The sequence below is a fragment of the Helobdella robusta genome, assembly GCF_000326865.2.
Source record: "Helobdella robusta unplaced genomic scaffold HELROscaffold_1, whole genome shotgun sequence".
NCBI classification, from domain to species: domain Eukaryota; kingdom Metazoa; phylum Annelida; class Clitellata; order Rhynchobdellida; family Glossiphoniidae; genus Helobdella; species Helobdella robusta.
The window spans coordinates 8,027,321-8,046,790 of record NW_008703570.1 but is presented as its reverse complement, the minus strand read 5'-3'; the positions used below and the strand labels follow the sequence as shown (position 1 = coordinate 8,046,790).

Below are 19,470 nucleotides of genomic sequence, written 5' to 3'. Positions count from 1 at the left end.
TGCAGAGGAAATTGGCTGACCGACAGTCGAAAGAGGATCAGGTCCGTAACTCACTGCAACGTTCGCAGATGGCTCCTCATTTAGGAAAGTTACAAACAATATCATCAACAACATTCCAGCAAAATATGTTCCATGATAAATCGACATTAGGATTTTCAACGAAGTTAGCCGCAAACAAACCAAGCATTCAGCTACCCAACTGAAATAAATCAATTGTTCACAGGCTGATTGTTGTGTTTGATCACCCAAACAGTTACTTGTCCAACTAATTATGCCGCTACTTATTAAGTGCATGGAAATTTAACAAAACTGCTTTGATAATTAAATTACTACTGATTTAATAAATATAATGAACTAAAAGAACGATTAGTTTAAAGATATGTTTATGAAAATAGAAATAATTTTTAACGTTTAATTCGTTCTTCATCTTATAAACATTATAAATATAGGTGGAACTATATATAGCAAAGAATGTATAATAAAAACGTTTATACATTATTAGCAATAGCAACAACAACAACAACAATAATAATAATAATATTAATAAAAACATATGTAAAACTTGAGACATCAGAAAAATAACAACATTAGATTTTATCATTGCCGTCTTTGGCGCTTCTTAATCGAGAATTTATATGAGCGTTTGAAAGCATAAACAACAAAATTGATATATTTATGTACATAATAAAGTAGAAAGTATTATAAATAAATAAGTGAAAATAAATAATATATATTGTATATATATATTATATATATAATATATATATATATAATATATATATATAAATTTATAAATTCAACAGCATATTCGACATTGTTAATTTTATAAAAATGTCTTTCAGCTTTCATTATTCAATTTTAATGAAGCCATCGAATTGAAATAAACATTTTTTGCGAATATAAAACTAGAAGAAATAAAACAATATTTAGTCAGTAGATATGAACAAAGTTAAGAAAACCATTATTTTTCTTCGGTTATTGTAATGGGCGATGTTAGGTAGGAGCTGATGTTTTATGGTCTCAATAATATTTGTACACTAGAAGGCAGCCTGTGTGCTGACTTTTGAAATTACACTTTTCGATATTAATTATCATCATTATTGTAAAACCTAGAAAATCATATTTAACTCGTCATCGAGATTTTTCGATACTATCGTTATCAAATTGTAGGAGTCATAATCAACCTTATCATCATTTTTATCATCATCGTCCTCCTTCTCATCATTAACATCATCATAATAATCTTCATACTTACAATTATCATCAACATCATCATCATCACAACCTGACTATCATCATCAATCAACATCATCATCATCATTATTAATAGTATGATGTCGACGACGACGATGAAGATGTAATGTGACGAGCAGCTCCTTATCATGGTTATAATTTCTTCTTATCAAGCTACAAAGAATGAATTAGTGGCCACCAAGGACCACACCACGCCACACCACCCGCGCCGCTCACCACACAAACATTATATTTCTATTTTACGTGCACTTACGCTTTTCATGTCTTTGTTATTTATTACCGGTCATTAATATAACACATTTTTCCACTTTTTTCAATTCATTTGAAATTTAATTTAAAATTTTGTCATGTTAAAAATTTTATTATTTAAAATTCTATTATCAGTTTCAATAAATAATTTTGCAAAGTATTTTTATCCCAAATTTAATTATGATACATTTTCACAAGTTTTTACATATTCTTCGCTAATCAAGCTAGACACTACTTTTACTGTTGAACATTCGCATTGTAACCCGCCCTCTATATTCAATCCTATCAAATTCATTACATTTCTTCTGAAAAAGAATAATTTACTAACTTACTAAATATTAATTCAGCTAATATAACAACCGTAATATTCCTCAACATCTAATTAGTTTCCAAGAACATTTTAAAAACGTTTAAAAAGAATTCATTACGGAACACCAAAGTTCCGTAACGTGAAATAGATGCATGAAGCGGGTAAGTCTTAAGGTAATGTTTATGGAGGCAGTGCATAATTCGGCCGTTTCATTTGTATTTCAAATGAACAAGGTGATATTTCAAGGTATAATTATGTCTTTCGTAGTCTTCTAATTATCTCATTGATGCCAGCACAAGATACATTCTGTTTAACGTTGCATACAACCGTATGTAACATACGTGTTAGTTCTTTAATTGTTTGGTGGATGTAGCCGGTTCACTTTGCCTCTGTTTTTTTTAATAATTTTGTTTATTTAAGGATAGTTTTTTGTTTGTTAACCAGTTAACCAATCATAATAAAAAATCAACTTCTACGTTCAATTCCTGTGGCAGAATTACTTTTAACTGCTGCTCCCATGTCAAATCTTCAAAATACATCATACTATATTCCCTACAACTACTACACCACAACCTTATTTCTTTTTTTCATAATTATTGTTATTGAATTTATTTTTTGAAGTTTGTTTTCTACCGTCGGCACTTTGAATCCTGGGTTGAGCACGTGCATTACATGTTCTTATTATCATTCATTAAAAATTCACAATTTTGTTTCCAATGAGTTTCTAAATCAAAATATTTTATTTCTTTGAAAATCGGAAAACTGTTCCGTTTTTTTCTGTTCCCTGTAAATAATTAAATACCAAATACCATAAACAATCAAAAAACAAAAGAAGCCATACCCTTTTTTCAAAAAAATATACCTCACCACAAACAAATGAAATCGAAACTAAAAGGAAAGAGAAAAGGAGTTTAGACAGAACGATATTAGCGGCATCATGCACGTTTGTTAATAGCCGAGTGCCGATGTGGAAACGGAGGTTATTAAACGCGATGCGAGGTTTTGAACCGGCTCGAACGCAGAAAACCCGCCCATGTTACATGACTAGGATGGGCCGCTGTCCATGTTAACGCTGATGTCCTTATTATGGATATGTTTTTCTTATTACGGTTGTTGTTAATGTTGTTTCTTTTCTGGCTGTTGTTTATGTTGTAAAAAATGTTTTTGTTCTCAATGTTGTTGTTATTGTTGTTGTTGTTGTTTATGTGGTTGTTACTGTTGATGTAGTTTGAAAATGAGTTCTGAAAAAACATTTGGTGTAGATTAAATAGACATCATTATAACATTATTATCTCGATGGCAGATAACGGCATGATGACGTAAGGTAGATTATAATAGCAATAATAAGTATAATAATATAAATATTAATGAAAGTTTTATTTGATAGTCATAAATGATGTTCCTATCACCAACAGCGGAGTATTATCACAAATAAAGTTAGTAAGAAGAGCAATGATGGAATTGAAAATGATGACGAGTCAGAGAAGAATATGACCAATGAAATGAACGTTACCAACAATTCTAAAACGACACCGATGACGTCACCTTGCGTCTTCAATCTCCATCGGCACTATTCCCAATTAATCTGGTGATGATGTCAATATTAACGTTGTTCGTTTGTCGTTGGCCACTTTTTTTAAGTACTTTTACAAAAGAAATTTTATGAAACATCCTCATCAATAATATAGCAAACTGATCAATACGGGGATGGCAAATTTCAACTCAGGCAATAAGACATTTAATTCAAGGAGTGCCGTTATCTTGCACTCTCTTCTTTATTTTAAATCAGTTTCCGGTGTTGGTTCATTGGAGCAATAAAACAAGAGGGCACTATGCGGCGGTTTCACGTACACACAACGTGCTTTGTCCGATTGGGCGCTTGGCATCATCCGATGCCGGCCCGTAAAAGAAAATTAGATGCTTTTATAGTTTTCGCTTGGCACGTATCTTATTGTATTTCCTTTTTTATATACACGACTGTGTCCATGCCTTTATTTCAGTGGTCAGTCTTTCGCTTGTTTGTGTTCATGCGTTCATTCTCACGATCAGTTTCATGTTTGTGTTCGTGCGTACATTCTCATGGTCACTGTTTTGTTTCTGTTCATGCGTTCATCTCATGGTCGAAATTTTGTTCGTGCTTTTTTTTTATATATTCTCCTTCCAATGAGGCTAAAAATGATATTTGAAGAGATTGGCATGTGCTAACATTTTGAGGTGCAACTTTCTTTCAAAAATATTTTCATTGGGAATGTTTAACCGGTGTGTGCCAGGGAAATATCGACAACATAATGTTGATATTTTAAAAAATTAAAACAAAAAATAATTATGTCCGTTTTTGAGAAAGTTTTTTAAACGGTTATATGGAAATTTTTTCGTACTTGAGATGAATAATTTGAACAGTTAGCAGAGCAAGTTTCATTTGAAAAAGAGATTTCGAAGAAGTTTATTTATGTTTCAACAAATCAGTCAATGAAAATAATGTAGTAGCTAACATTCACGTTTGTCATTTGCGAGAACCTGGAGATTTTGGCCTGGCTTACATGACATTTTACGTTTGAAACAAGTGCCGTAAATTCATTGTGACAGGAATAATTAATTCAAATGAAGAGATTTTAACTATTTGCTTTAAATAATTAAAGTATTATTATCATAATGTGGTTTTAACGAAAAACTGTCATATTTTTGTTGTATGAATTTTTTAGCCACGCCAAACTTTTTTTCACAACTTTCAAAAGTTGTGAAAAAAGTTAAACTGTCATCTAAAGTAGTGTAACTAATATTGTAATATTATTATCTTTTAAAAACACAAATTGTATCCATACATTTTTTGTACAGTGTACACTTCTACAAAAGTTGAATTTATTTCTTGGAGCCTTTCCAACTGGTTAAAATTTTTTTTCTAAATTATGGAAAAATATAATTGCCTGTCTAAAAGTGTATCAAGGTGTGTTTCGTAGTGACGTGTTTTGTTCTGTTGTTAAAAAACACTGTTCGGTAAATATTCTCCGTCGTCTTCATGTGAGATAGTTGTTTATTTTTTTTCTACCACATCATCTAGGTTTCTGCTTCCTGCTTGCCTGCTCTCACATTTATACCTTCTTAATAATTTATCAGTTTATTATTTCGCCGAAACACATGGAATATAAATAACTTTACACATACACGTTACACACACACACTTACCACACACACATATATACTCACACACCACACACACACACATACTCACACAAACACACTCACACGCACACACTTATATATAACAGCAGGCGTGAATTTAGAAAACATTTTTGTTGCGGTCGTTAACGCTTGGATGAATGATCATTGGAGCGCTAATAAATAGTTCAGCAGTGATCACGTGAGGGGGAAATGTTAATATTTTGTCGTCCGGTGCTTCATATCTGCCCGCTCATTTGTACAATGCAATGTGTTTGTCATTTGGCCTCGGTAGCGCAAAGTTTTTTTTTTTATTTTTTTTATTCTATAAATCAAACACTGTCGAACGCAGAGAATGTAACGACAAGCAAGATGTGATGCATGGAAAATATGAGTTGGGGTTATAAAAAATATTATTTGCGTTAGGTAAAACCATATTAAAGTAAATTGTGATAATAACAAAATTTTTATAGTAAACTCTAGGTTATTTTCATGATTGCTTGGAATGTTAAAAAACATTTTTTTACTCAACATTTTGCAATTTGTTTGAAATTTATTGTAATTTTTTTATCTCAATCCGAAGAAGCATGCCATTTCATTGACAAAATTTATCATAGTTTAAGCTTATTTCCTATTTCTTAAGAATTTTTAAAATGTTGATTGCTTAATGTCATGATGCGAATGTTTGTTATGTTGTATGTTGAACTATTAGAAAGTTCATGCGAAAAACACGAAACGACATCATTTCATCTCTCTACCTGCTCTTTACTTCTTCAGCTCTCAATGTTAGCTGGTTTCATTTGTAGACATTTTTTGTTCTGTTGCTATGTATGTTGTGTTTGTATTGTTTCGAAGTCTCATTTTTATATTGCTGAACAGCAACAACATTGTTTTTTCCAATATGTGTGCATGTATGTGATGCGGATATATGTAAGAAATGCTCATGTGTGTCTATGCTTTCCCGTGCACATTACATTCGTGCCAGATCTGTGTGTTCCACCGTTCAAATGCTTATAATAACTAGACTAAATTTTTTTAATTGCAACTTTAAGAATTGCAGTAGTGCGGAGTTTTTCTTTCTCTTTTTGAAGATGTATTCGAAACGTAATTAAAAAATAGAAGCATAGCTGGAAATAATAGAACATAAATGTCGAGAGCTGTTTCTTGCACGTGAAGAAACAAATACATACAAAACAATCTAGAACAAACAGCCAACCACCACAAATGATGAACAACATGAGACAATTATGACTAATAACAAATTTTGAAATGCACTCCTTAAATTTATATCCATGTTTTTGTGTTTTAAATTGCTACCTAGTGCGCGTGTACGAATATGTATGTGTGTGTATATGCGTCTGTATGTGTGTAAGTGTATGAGCATGTGTACGCTTGTTTGTGCATAAGTACAACTTTTACATGTATGTGCATGTAAGTGGAAAGACATAGGTGAATAATTGTAATTTGGCTTCAAAGAGTTTGCAATTAAACAAAAAATAGTAATTAAACATGCTACAGCTCAAGACACCACACAGAAACAGCAATAAAACGGCGGCGTCTTAAATATTCCTTTCCTTCGCTTCTCCAATATGTATATTTGGAAGTTTAATTCAAATTTGGCATAAAATATGACTTTTTTTTAAGTTTTGATTTTTGAAAAAATCGTCAAAAAATTTATTTTTAAAATAACATTAAGAGGCCTTATTTTTGAAATTTGTTTTTGCACTGCGAAAGATAACTTGTTTCGAAACGTTGTGAGTTTTCATCATCAGCATCCTGCTGGTTTAAGAACATATCGTATCATGTCAACAACAACTTTATTATTTCGGAATATATATTGCCAATTCTTCATTTCTTTAATGATCATCCGAATTTTCATCATCATCATCACCACCACCAGCATCATCGTTACCATCACCATAACCATCACCATAACCATCACCAACTTTATATTTTGCGTACTGAGGCAAGTCTGTAATTATAAGATTTCATCTTTCTTGTTTCTGACTTCTTGTAAGTGCCGCCTGTGGCAAAATGTTTTTCGTCTGCTGCTGCTGCTGCTGTTACCCGCTCTCCCGCCATTAGCGTTCACTCTTGATCTATCGCATGGACTGCTACCCCTTCCTTTCTTCTCTTTGTTTCTATATTTTATTTCTTGTTTCTAATGTTTGTTTCAATGCGACGATGTGATTTGTTTCTTCGTTTTTTGTGGTTTCGTAGGCCGTGACCAAGCGAGGTTTCAATGTTTTTTATTCCATTTTCTTTTTGGAAATAAATTTCTCGTTTTAAAAATTTGTGTTTTATTATTGCCAAAAAATATAAAAACAATAATTAAACCTTGCGAAAAAACAACACTTCAATTTAATGCATCTCATTTTATAAACAAATTAAAAAGTTGAGTAGCCAAAATGATGATGTCGAAGGAAGGGATCATTTCGACTGCTAGTTTCATGCCAGCTAATGAATTTCACACTACGAGTTTAAAAATATTTCAAGATATTTAAATTCAATTTAAAAAATAAAAGGTTGCAAACAGATGAATGAATTCACAGCAAGACAAACATCATTCAACAAAACAAACATCATTCAGACACCATTCAAACATCATTCAACCAAACATTGCTTGCTGGCTCCATCTCCCAATCTACGTGAGAGTTCAAGTCGTAGATAAGAATGATTAAAATGAAAAATCTCATAAGAGGCCATTATGACGGCATTTGGAAACAATCAGCACCGATATATAATATCCATGGCACCGTCATCCCCGATAAACAGAGAGTAATAATATTAGCGGCTTCATCGCGGAGTGCACTGCATTCATATTTGATGTGCACTGGATGGCCGATGTGACGTCATCGATGATGTCACCAGACCACAATCCCCTCTTCTGCTCTTTTTGTTGCTACCGTTCGTTCTATTCTTTTCATAACCAGCTTCCTCCCTCACCAGCTTCGCATTAACTTTATATGAATATATATTAATATACAAAGGCTTGTATACGTGTGTGATTTTTTCGAAATTTTGTTAACACAAATTCCAGTGTGTACATACAACATTTATTTCTTACCCGCAAATTTACATATTTGTTTGTTGAACTTTTTTTCATATATTCATCAAAAATATCGCTGGAAAAAGTTGAACTCACGGATAAATTTGCATTGCATTGTTTTATAATTTGACGCTTGACACGATACAGTTAAACTTAATGTTATTAATATCACTATTATTGTTGTTTTTTTATACATATCCCATGTTATCAGCTCATTTTTTAATAACAAACAACCATCCTCCACTCACCCACCCAAACACACACACAGACACACGTACACAAACACACATACACAAACAAACACAAACACACACACAAACATACACACACACACAACAGGGTCGGCACTATTGCTACCGAACGAATCATGGAAAAAATATATGCCTGATAAGCAGCACGAAGAGCAATATGAAAATCTAACCGAGACCAGCAGTTCAGCGTGGAGTTTCTTGACGAGTGAAGCCTATCTCGTTCTCAAGTTCAAAATTTACGCCAACTTCAGAATTGAATTCTTGGTGGGTGCGTAGTAAACTATCGATGGTCACTCTGTTGTTGTCATGTTGCTGTTGTCGATATTTTTTGGATGATGATGTTTTTGTCAATGAGTCATTGTATTTCGAATAGTTTTTTTGCTGGGTGTGCTGAATTTATTATTTTATTTTATTCTGTACTTCTTTTTAATTGATCGTTTTTCGAGTTATAGTTTGAGTGCAGTTTAATTTTTAGAAATTGGTTTATATAAAATTGATTGATTGATTGATTGATTGATTGAACTTGTTGACGGCGTTCACGAATTGTTTATTTTTGTTTATCATTTTCATCAGAATTTTTTATACAAACTCACAATGAAAATTAGTGAGACATATAAATCAAATAATTTAAACTTAAATATTCTTAAATACACGTCCCACGCATATGGAAATTGAAGCACTATTAAACTATTTTCACGTTGTTCGAAATAACTTCATTCACTGCAAATGCAGTTCAGGACCACCCAGCCATCGGGACTGTTGTTTTACAGTGGACCGCCCAGTAAGGACAAGGATTTTGTTGCGTTGGAACTTTTTGAAGGTCACCTGAGGTACCTGTACAACGTCGGGAGTGGCATCCGGGTCCTACAGACAACTAAACACAAAAAAGTATCCAACAATAAATTGCAAACTCCGCCGAAATTCAAACTTCAAAATGATGGAAACGTCGCAAAGTTTAAAAATATTAACAACTCAAATAATACAAGCTATAACTTAAATTACAGAACCAGTAACAAAAATCTCAACAAAGATGGCCAGGGTGAAACAGAATTTTCAAAAAATTTTTCCAGTGTCATCCAGCAGAGCGGGACAAGTTCGTTGAGCGACAACAAATGGCATAAAGTCGTCATTTATAGAAGGACATTGGACAAGCATGTCATGGAGATTGACGACGCGATGCATCTTGATTACTTGCCTGACTCCAGGTTGCGTTGCTCTCATACTATCATGAAATTCAATAAGTTCATCACTGCATAATTTTTCACTTTTTTTTATCAATATTATATAAAGGCTACATACTCAATAAAGTCCAATATTTAACAAATCATTTCAAAACAAATAAATAAAATAAAACATAGCGAAAATTACGATCAAACAAAAAATTCTAGTATAACTCAACCTCTCAGTATATGAGTGAACATTCGTTTTAATACACACTGCATGCCGACTGCAGGTCAGTATTTTATGACCTGCCGAACAACAACCTGTACGTTGGAGGGCTGCCAGGTCACAGTGGTTACGTCACAAGCAACATGGCCTCACAGTTGAAGACCAACATTGGGTATCTCGGCTGCATGGACAACCTCACTTTGGATGGACATGTTGTCGATCTCGGTTCCAGAGAAGTGATCGTCGATGAGAAGATTGCTGCAGATATCGTTCCAGGATGCAAAGGCAAAAATTTCAACTACAAATTCAACTTTTTTCTATTAAGTTTAATATATAAGCTTACAGTTTCAGTTAATAAGCCAACTAAAAATTTGAAATATGCCCAATTGAAAAAAAATGGCATGCAATCGAACGCAGGACCAACAATGATGTGTCAGGTAGGAACGTGCCACAATGGAGGAATCTGCGTTCAACAGTGGTCACATTTCTACTGCGACTGCAACATGACCTCGTACTCTGGGAAGTTATGCAACGAAAGTTAACAAACGTTTTGTTTCTTTTCATCTTGAAACCATTCCATGCTTTGTTGGTTTTTGTACGGTACACCACCATCGTGAGAATCATGAGCTTTCTATGTGAAACAAAAACACTGTGAACTTATCCTAAACTCGTATAATATTCCGATTGCAGTACAAAAATTATAAAATTTAGAAAAAAAACAAACGAATTCACGCAACTACCGAACCCCCAAATAGGCAGTCTGGGTTTGTTGTTCGTACATCCGTCGGGGGGACTGATCAGCATGATGATGAGTGACGGCCAGAAGAAATCAAGTAAGAAGGATAGCATATGCTTCGGATTGCAAACAAATTACAACGGGAATGCCGTGATTGTAAGGTTGGCCAGCAAAACATCTGGAGACTTCGTGATCATAGAAATGGTATATTGAATGTTGCAGCTGTCGGTATATTGAATGTTGCTGTTGTTGGTATGTTGAATGTTGCAGTTGTTGGTGTGTTGAATGTTGTTGAATGCTGTTATATTGAATGTCGCAATTGTAGAATGTTGCAGTTGTTGGTATGTTGAATGTTGCAGTTGCCGGCATGTTGAATATTGCAATTGTCGGTATGTTGAATGTTGCAGTTGTCGGTATGTTGAATGTTGTTGATACGTAAGTTGATAACTTCATACTGAGCAATACTTTTGTTTTTACATTTGTGTATTTAGCTTAAATAAATGCATTTTTTCAAATAGAAAATTTTAAAATTTGTATAAAAAAAAACCTCCAACAAACTAAAGAATAATGGTTACATGGTAGTCAACTACAATATGGGCAAATCAACTCACTGCTTGGATACGAAAATGTTCAACGCGTCATCAGCCTCAAATGAAGTTGACTTCATCGATGGAAAGAAGTATCGATTAAATGACAACCGATATCACGTGGTCAGATTTGCACGCAGTGCACAAAATGCGTCTCTTATCATTGATGACTTGCCTCCTGTCTCTTATCACCCAACTGGTAGATGACAGTTTTGATAATTGAATATTATTTTATTCAAATATGATATATCCTGAAATAATAATAAATACAATTTAACAGATGTATTAATTTGAGAATCAATTAACAAGCGAAATGCATATAAATTAAAGGATTTCCTTCTGAATATTTCACCGCATGTGAAAATGCACTGTAGAAGAAAATAAATATTGGCGTAAAGCGCACACGATGCATGTCACATTGCAGATCATGTTTGCTCTAGATCATGCTGTCATCTGCTGTACGTGAGATGAAAGCATTCAGATACTTGCTCTCAAATAAACATAAACAGAACAATAAAAGCGAGAAGTAGAGTATGAAAATATTGACCGGGCGGTGGTGTGTGCGTACTAAAATATACAAAATGAAGTAGGTCACGCCGCATTAAATTTTAAATCGTTCGCGGTTAGTAAATATAAAAACAAATACAAGTAAGTAAATAAACAGCAATTTTTTAAAATTAGATATTTTAATAGAACGTGAAACAAATTTTTAGGTAAGCAGCACAGCACTTTCAACGACATCAGTCTCATTCAAATTGGAGCAAGTTCCAGTGCAACAAGTAACACTAACGAGCCTGCAATAACAAAGCCTTATTTCGGACGCCTCTATGGTATCATCAGTTGATTCTTTGAGATTATTTGCAATCCAATTAACTAGCTATTTTTAAACAAGAAATACTCGCAAAAAATTATTGTTATTGTAAACAAATATTTCTGGCACAACAAAAAGGCTTGAGTGTGAATAGCGTGAGAGTATCTGATCTGTTGGTGAAGCAAGACAATCGTACTTCGTCCTTTGGAGACATCAGGAAAGTTGACAAGTACGTCACCTCGTTAGTGCACAATTTTAAAGATAAATTCGAACAAAATATTTATTAATTGCCTTCACTTATATTAAACTTAGCATCAAGCCTAGTGAATTAAATAACGAGACATCAATAAAATTACGAACCTCAATGAAGACAAATTATCTCGTTACCACGATTAAAACGCCGTCGCCCATAGAAGAGAAAATAACAAAATGGACCAAAAGTAACTTGTGCAGCAGAAGGTTTAACACAAATTTATATTTGATGAAAGTTTTAGAGTTTTAACTGTTTCAGACTAAAATCTCAATTATTTTCGAAGTGGATTTCATTATTATTATCAATAAATTTAGACTTTAGAAAACAAAAATTTTAGTTATCATTGAAAAATGAAATTTTAGGCTAATTTTTACAAATATTGTATGAATTTAAAAGCGACCGACGAAATAATTCCAAAATGTTGAAACATTTGAAAACTGTAAACAAAAAATTATATTACATAAAATATAGAAGACAACGTAAATTATTGAATTTCCATTTTCAACATTAATTTGCAGGGGAGGTAATTCAGGGTGCGTCGGCGCTGAGCCGATTGAATACTCGGGATTTGATGAGGTCAGCTACAGCGATGACATGGATTTATTCAAAAATTTGCCAAAATCAACCACTCCGTTTGTCAGACGAATGGATAATTATCGACCGCGAACTCCTCTATTGCGGTTCACCAAAATGAACGAAACATCAGTGAACGACCTAAACTTTCAGTTGCTAGCATACAACCCCGTATCAACCAAAAGTACGTTGCTCGGCTCGGAAGAAACAGACCTGCCTCTACCAGCGATCGAGGACGAAGATCAACTGAGATCCATCCATTTCGTTAAAAAAGTCGGTGTAAGCATTGGACTGCTTATAGGTTCCGTCATTGCTGTGATAATAGTTTCCATATTTTTTTCCACAATTATAATTATCAGAAAAAATCGAAACAATGAAGAACTCGAATGGAAAACATTCGAGAAAGATCCAATCCATGTGGAAAAAAATAAGACCGACGACGTTGAGACTAAAAAGACAGAAGTAAAGTCGCACACGCTCTTTCACATCCTACCAGCGTCTAAAAAAATAAATACGAAGGAGTGGTACGTGTGAAAGGATGATTTCTAGCAGCTAACAACTTTGTGCCCAGCGCAAACATTCATCAGAAGAAAAATTTAAGAACATTACAAAGCATTTGAATATTATGAATTTGAACCAATACAATATGTAAATTTTATTCTTTCAGGATCAGTTACACCTTTTATGAAGACCGACACATTTAAACGGACGACGTTATGAACTCTAAGAGTTAAAAAAAAACTTTTCAATAATAAAAAGTCCCAGCTAGTGGCGTAATAAAATATATTTTCATTTACAATCCGTAACATTATAAACACATTTGAACGTGCATTTGAATATTGTTGCATGGGCTTTTATACACGCACGCTAACATGTCATCACATCTCTGCTATCATTTCTATGAATATTCACTCCGTCTTACATATTAGACCAAATAAATGGCTTTTAAATACCTATTTATGAATGTTCGAATCTTTTTTGTATGTTAAAACTGGCAATTTTAATAGAGTTATACAAAATTAAAAAATTACATTAGAACATTGAGAACATTTGTAGACGAATGAACCATCTCACATGAATGAGTTGTAGAATGCTATGCAGAAAACTAATTTTCTGGTAACGTCACTTAGCTGGCGGTTCTAAATTAAAAAAGCTGGCAATGTTTTTTAAGTTACTCGTCTTACCAGTGTAGGAGTCAAGAGGCACAGCCTGATTTTCCCTACCTATGTCCAACTTATTTAATTTGCTAGCTTCCTCTTTTTGAGTGGCCTTTGAGACTGATTCTATCTTGGAAGTATCAACTAACTTAGGACTTGTAGGTCCAGAATTTAAATCTTTCAGAGGTGATAAGGAAACAAAGCAAGGAGCTGGATCAATAATAACACAGTCTTCAGATGAGTCTTCATCAAAGGTATGAGCAGATTTATTCGGTCGTTTCGATACCGGGCCCAAATCGACTTCTGAGGAACGTTTCTTTGATGTTGAGGGAGTGTTGGAAACAGCAACAGCAGCATTAGTCTTATCTGCATCAATTCGATTTTGTTTTCGATTTTCAAAGGAAGTAACACCTTGAGCAGCGCCATCAACGGGTGAGAATGCAGATTCGGAAGGGAACCTACTGGAATCTGATCCACGTCTTTTCACTGTACTATCACTCATGACTGCATTGTAGGACGGAGATATATTTTTTCTGACGCTAGTGCTCAATTGTTGAGACTGCCTTTTAACGAGAAAGTTTGAAATTTTACCTGTGGACTGAGGAGTATTAATCTTCATCGACATTTTTGGTGTTCTAGCCTCCTTATTCATAATTGGTTCAACTTCCTGTGGCTGAGATGGAGTTGCGTTTGTAGACAGATGTCGTCTGCTTGATGACGGAGCGTTCGACCATTCCCATGCAGAAGGAATTGGCAAGTGTTGAAGTTGGTATTTTATAAGTATATCATCATTGACATACCACAACCTGTTTGAATGCTTTGCATCTTTTTTGTAAGTTGCAATTTCTTTTATTTTTGCTTCAAGTTGTCTTTTTGAAATAACAAAATTATCATCATCATTAATTTCAGGTATTTGAGAATTTGATGCATCTAATTTGTTGCGAGTAAGCCAAAAATGTTTGAACTCTCTTGTCATTTTATCAGAACTCCAATAGCAGCCATGAACCAACTTGATCAGAAAAGGGATAGCTGTGAAGGAATAAAATGTTGACAAATACTAAATAAAATGTTCCTTAGCTTAATAAATAGAGAAAAAAAGATACCTTCCTCTGGAACTGCATATATTCGTTTTTTAGATGTAGATTTGTCTTGGGTGAGTGGCACTTCTGAGGGACTTGATGTGATACTTGATGATGCAGGCTCGTTGAGGTCAATAGGAAACTCATAGTTGATCGGAACAGCCTGTGAAAAATTAGCGATTTGATTGACGAGATGCGATTTCATTGACGAGATGTGATAAGATTCATAAGATTTAATTTCATCTATTAAATATTTTAACTATTGGATGTAATGTTATTGGTCCTGTAGGTTTCCAAGTAGTAATGATTACTATGCTGATCTACACAATTTATTTCCTCTTTTTAATAAGATAACAAAAAAGCTTTTGCAAACTACAACACAAATGTACCAGAAATAATGCACAATCCAAACAAAAAAACTGGAAAAAAACAACAACAAATTCAATCATAACTGCGAATTAACTTTGTGAATTAATTAATTAGCAAATTAATTAACTTTTTTAAACTTTTAATAAATTGAAAAGGAAAATCTGGAAAAAAGTAATTCAATATTTACCATGAAATCTTTAAAGAATTTGGCCATGTCTTCATATTTTTTATCTGCTGGAGTTTTGTTGTTAGAAGAATTGCTGGTATAGTAGGGGTTCCAGAAGAACAGGCCATGGAACACTGGCTGGAGTTTCTCGATTTTGTTACATTTCATGCTAGCTTCAAAATTTTTAGCTTTCAACATTTGCATCTGCTTCAGGGCTTCTGGAGAAAACTTTATGAGATAAAATAATATCTCATTGCTAATGATCCAAATAAAAAGGTTGTCTAAAAATTCGTTTCCTCTACCTCATTAACTTTTTTTGCAATTTAAAAAATGTAAGTTAGTTTGTAAGTAATTTAAAGATGAAAAAATTAGCGATTAAAACATCATCAAATGAGCATCAGTAAGAGAAAATAAGACGAATGATTTTGCCAAGAATTAGGTTGCTTTCACTCACATCATCTTCGTCACCCTCATCACATCCCTCCCCTTCAGAAAGGTAACCATGGGGAACGAAAAATTCATCATCATCCCCTTCTTCTTCAACCTTTTCCGCATCTTCTGTCTCTTCTTCCCCCTTCAAAAAATATGCCATTAGATAAATTACATTAAGTTAAAACCTCTCATTTTTGTACTACTAAAAATTATGGAATCAATGAATTACAATACAATTTGTGGACTGAAATAGATTCAATCCCACTAAATTATTTTTCAAAAGTGAACACAGTGCACAAATCACTTTAAAATTAAACAAATGATATCAAATTATTGATAAACTTATAAGCATTACATTGCATGGATAATATTGGTAAAAAAAACATAATTTAATTTAACTATAGGCATAAGGTACAATGAATGAAAATTGATAAACTAAATGAAAAACAAGAACAACCAGAACAACAACAACAACAACAACAACAACACAACAATAACAAAAGCAACAACAAGAACAACAGAATGTAAGATTGAAAGAAAATAGATATTGACTTCAGAGTTGACGATACTCTCTCCAGGTTCCTCTTCTTCCCACTCCTCATCAGAATCCACCTCGTAATCCAGATGCTTGGAATCCTTTGCAAATGGTCTTCGGCCTGATACAGAACTGCTCTTCTGTAGAAAATAAAGATAATTATAAATGTTATTACTAAAATGCAAACATAAATTAATGAATGAAGAAATTAACTTTTAAATGAAAAAAAACCTATTGCTACTAACTTTCATCCAAGTGCCATAGTATGCTGGTCTATAGTTGTCATGAAACTGGAGAAACTTCATCTTCTTCATGATTGGTTTCATCTGATCATCAACAGTTGCTGCACTGCCTTCAGAAGCGTTTGTGATAATGATCAGCTCATCTTCATCTCTAAGAAAAAAAAATTCAATTGAAATCTAAGTAAATTTTTTTAATTTAAAAAAATACAACATATGAAACGTTTTCATTGAAAAAATTTTGTTCAAAAAAAAAAAATAACAATTGAAAAACGACCTTAAATACATAAGAACGTAAAAAAACATGTACATACATTTATGCATGAATGTGCACAGATTCATTCGTGCACAAATTTAAAAAAAAAACAGAATGAAGAGTTTAAACTGAAGATAAAGCCGATAAATACTTTGGCCAGGTTTTCGTTGAAACCCCAGGTTTGTATGTTTTGTCATTCAGTTGGTCCAAATACAACCTATCAGGGGCAACCTTCAACATTTAAAAGAAAAAAGTAAGACTGAACAATGGTTAAACTACATGCATGCAGTTGAGTGAGAATGAGATTAAAACAATTTGAAAAGTAAGACAAAAAAAAGTATGAAGAATGACCACTCTAGATGTTAGAAAATGCTCCAAACTGCGCTTTCGTTCAGTTAAGTTGGTCCTGTTGTATCGTGTGCAGGGTGCCAGCCTCATGTCCGACTTCAACTCAAAAGGCATGAAGAGAGGATTGACGGAGTCATTCTGCAAAATAAAAGCCATTCAGTGAAAAATGTTTTGAAAGGTTGACAACACTCAAACATTAATATAGATTAAAAAAAGTTAATTAATTCACCAGCACACATAAAAACACATTAAATAGCACATACTGGTTGCTTTGTGGAGATAGCAGTTTGTTTCTTCGTTGTTTTTATGAAAAAATTTTGCATCAGTTGCTTCTCTTTTTCAGTCTAAGTGTTAAAAATCAGAAGCAATAAATAAAAATGAAAAGATTACTGATTAATAAATTAAATTGTAAATGATTACAAATTATTGCAAATAATTTATGGCTCCCACTCTAATCTTAAACATTTGCAGATAAATTATTTCCTCATTCTGAACAAAGGAACTACCATCATTTTGTAACTGCATCATGCCACCATCCTTTAAAAACTAACTAGACAGATTTATTTTTGACCAGAACTAATTTTCAAACAACATTCACATACATGAAAATTTTCACTTGGTTTACTGCTACCTAAGCAAAGTATCTGAAATGTTCAACCTGTTCGAGACATCAAAAAACAACACCAAATATGAAATAGATCCAGTCAGAAATTTAAAATCAGCCATTAATGAAAACCTTTTACAACATTCATCCATTGATCATAATCACTGATCTGTTAGAGATGCGAGAGACTTAAAATTGTGAACAAGACCTGATGTTATTCAATCTTACCAGAGTAAGACATGTTTAGAAAATTACCAGGTTACTTGGCTCGTTCACTTAGTGAACCTTTCAATTTGTAATAAGCTTAAAGGAAACAAACAAAAAATATTTTTACATACTTTATTTTTTTCTTCTTCCTTCTTTCGCTTTCCCTCCAACTTAGCTCTGACAAATAAACATTAAAAATGATTATTCTGTATTTCCTAATTAAAATCATGCATGTGTAAGGGCTATAAAATGTATAGACAAATAAATCAACAAAAAGTTAATTTCATGTTTGAAAAATAATTCTGGAACTGAACAAAATAATCTAACTCTTCTTTCTTCTTCTTCTCTTCAACTTGCTCCAACTTCTGTCTTCTCTTTTCCTCTCTCTCTCGTTCCTTATCCTCTTTTTCCTTTTCCTTTCTCATTTTTAATTCATTTTTTTCTTTTTCTTTTTTTTCCTTGAACAAAATTAAATTTAATTATGACCAAAAAACTGTGCTATAATTAATTTAATTTAATAATTTATAATAATATAATTTAATACGTTCACATGAACACAAATTTAACCAAAAAAGGACGTAAAAAATAACTAGAAGATAATAAATTTATACTTTTTCTTCTTGCTTTTGCCTTTCTTTCATTTCTTTATTTTTGAGTTGTTCCAATTTTTCCGCCTCCTGTGAACAAATAAAATAATCTATTTTAACAAAAATTCACGAGACATTTCATTTAAGAATAAATTATATTAGAAAACTTAAAACAAAAAATAATTGAAAATTTACATTTAGCTTTCTTCGGGTTGAAGTATTAACTTTTTTGACACCGTTAAGATTAAGAAGTTGACTCTTATTCAATGCAGTAAAATTTTCGTCATCAGCATCTACATCAATGGGAATGATTGGATTGGCTGCATTGGCAGTTGCTGCCGTTGCATCTGTTGGTTCGCTGTTGCAAGATTCCATGGACACGTTCATGCTGTTGTTGTTACTATCATTGGCGGCTTGGTCGGAGGTTGCTGAAAACTGTGGTGTAATGGTACTACATCCATCATCTACATTCATCTGTTCTTCTGCATTTGTCTTCATTTCCCAACTGGAAAACCAAAAATTAGTGGAAGGATTACATATTATAATTAATAATTTTTGAAACCCCATATGACTTTGACGGGTAGTATTAATATGTAAATAAAATATATACAAATATGATGTCATCATAGTATCATACATAGCATACCATACATATACTAGTATACATACACATTACTAATTATATTACATTACATACCCTTTTAATTACTACTAATTCTAATACAAAACAAATATATAAAACAGCTACTCTTGTTTTTTACTTGTAACTTATATAAGACATATATTGTAAGTTAAATGAGTGTTAATGTTCAAATATTAAGTTATTACTCTAGTACTACTATGCTATATATTTAATATAATTAATATGATTAT

The 19,470-nt window shown here is 32.8% G+C and overlaps 3 protein-coding genes across 3 annotated transcripts; 2 read left to right on the top strand and 1 right to left on the bottom strand.

Moving 5' to 3' along the window:
* Nucleotides 1–10,059: 10,059 nt before the first annotated feature.
* Nucleotides 10,060–11,188, top strand: HELRODRAFT_62081 (hypothetical protein; the record flags this gene model as incomplete). Its single annotated transcript, XM_009011128.1, has 3 exons — nt 10,060–10,195; nt 10,414–10,583; nt 10,958–11,188. The coding sequence occupies 3 exons, from the start codon at nt 10,060–10,062 to the stop codon at nt 11,186–11,188; spliced, it is 537 nt and encodes a 178-aa protein (XP_009009376.1).
* A 199-nt stretch (nt 11,189–11,387) lies between these two features.
* On the top strand, nt 11,388–13,322 carry HELRODRAFT_159231 (hypothetical protein; the record flags this gene model as incomplete). The annotated part of the gene is made up of 6 exons (XM_009011127.1): nt 11,388–11,439; nt 11,695–11,811; nt 11,931–12,033; nt 12,105–12,251; nt 12,564–13,142; nt 13,286–13,322. The coding sequence occupies 6 exons, from the start codon at nt 11,388–11,390 to the stop codon at nt 13,320–13,322; spliced, it is 1,035 nt and encodes a 344-aa protein (XP_009009375.1).
* A 418-nt stretch (nt 13,323–13,740) lies between these two features.
* On the bottom strand, nt 13,741–19,095 carry HELRODRAFT_159230 (hypothetical protein; the record flags this gene model as incomplete). Its single annotated transcript, XM_009011126.1, has 12 exons — nt 13,741–14,804; nt 14,879–15,017; nt 15,411–15,617; nt 15,844–15,963; nt 16,374–16,496; nt 16,602–16,775; nt 17,203–17,337; nt 17,463–17,543; nt 18,142–18,187; nt 18,338–18,468; nt 18,622–18,687; nt 18,823–19,095. The coding sequence occupies 12 exons, from the start codon at nt 19,093–19,095 to the stop codon at nt 13,741–13,743; spliced, it is 2,559 nt and encodes an 852-aa protein (XP_009009374.1).
* Between the last annotated feature and the right edge of the window lie 375 nt (nt 19,096–19,470).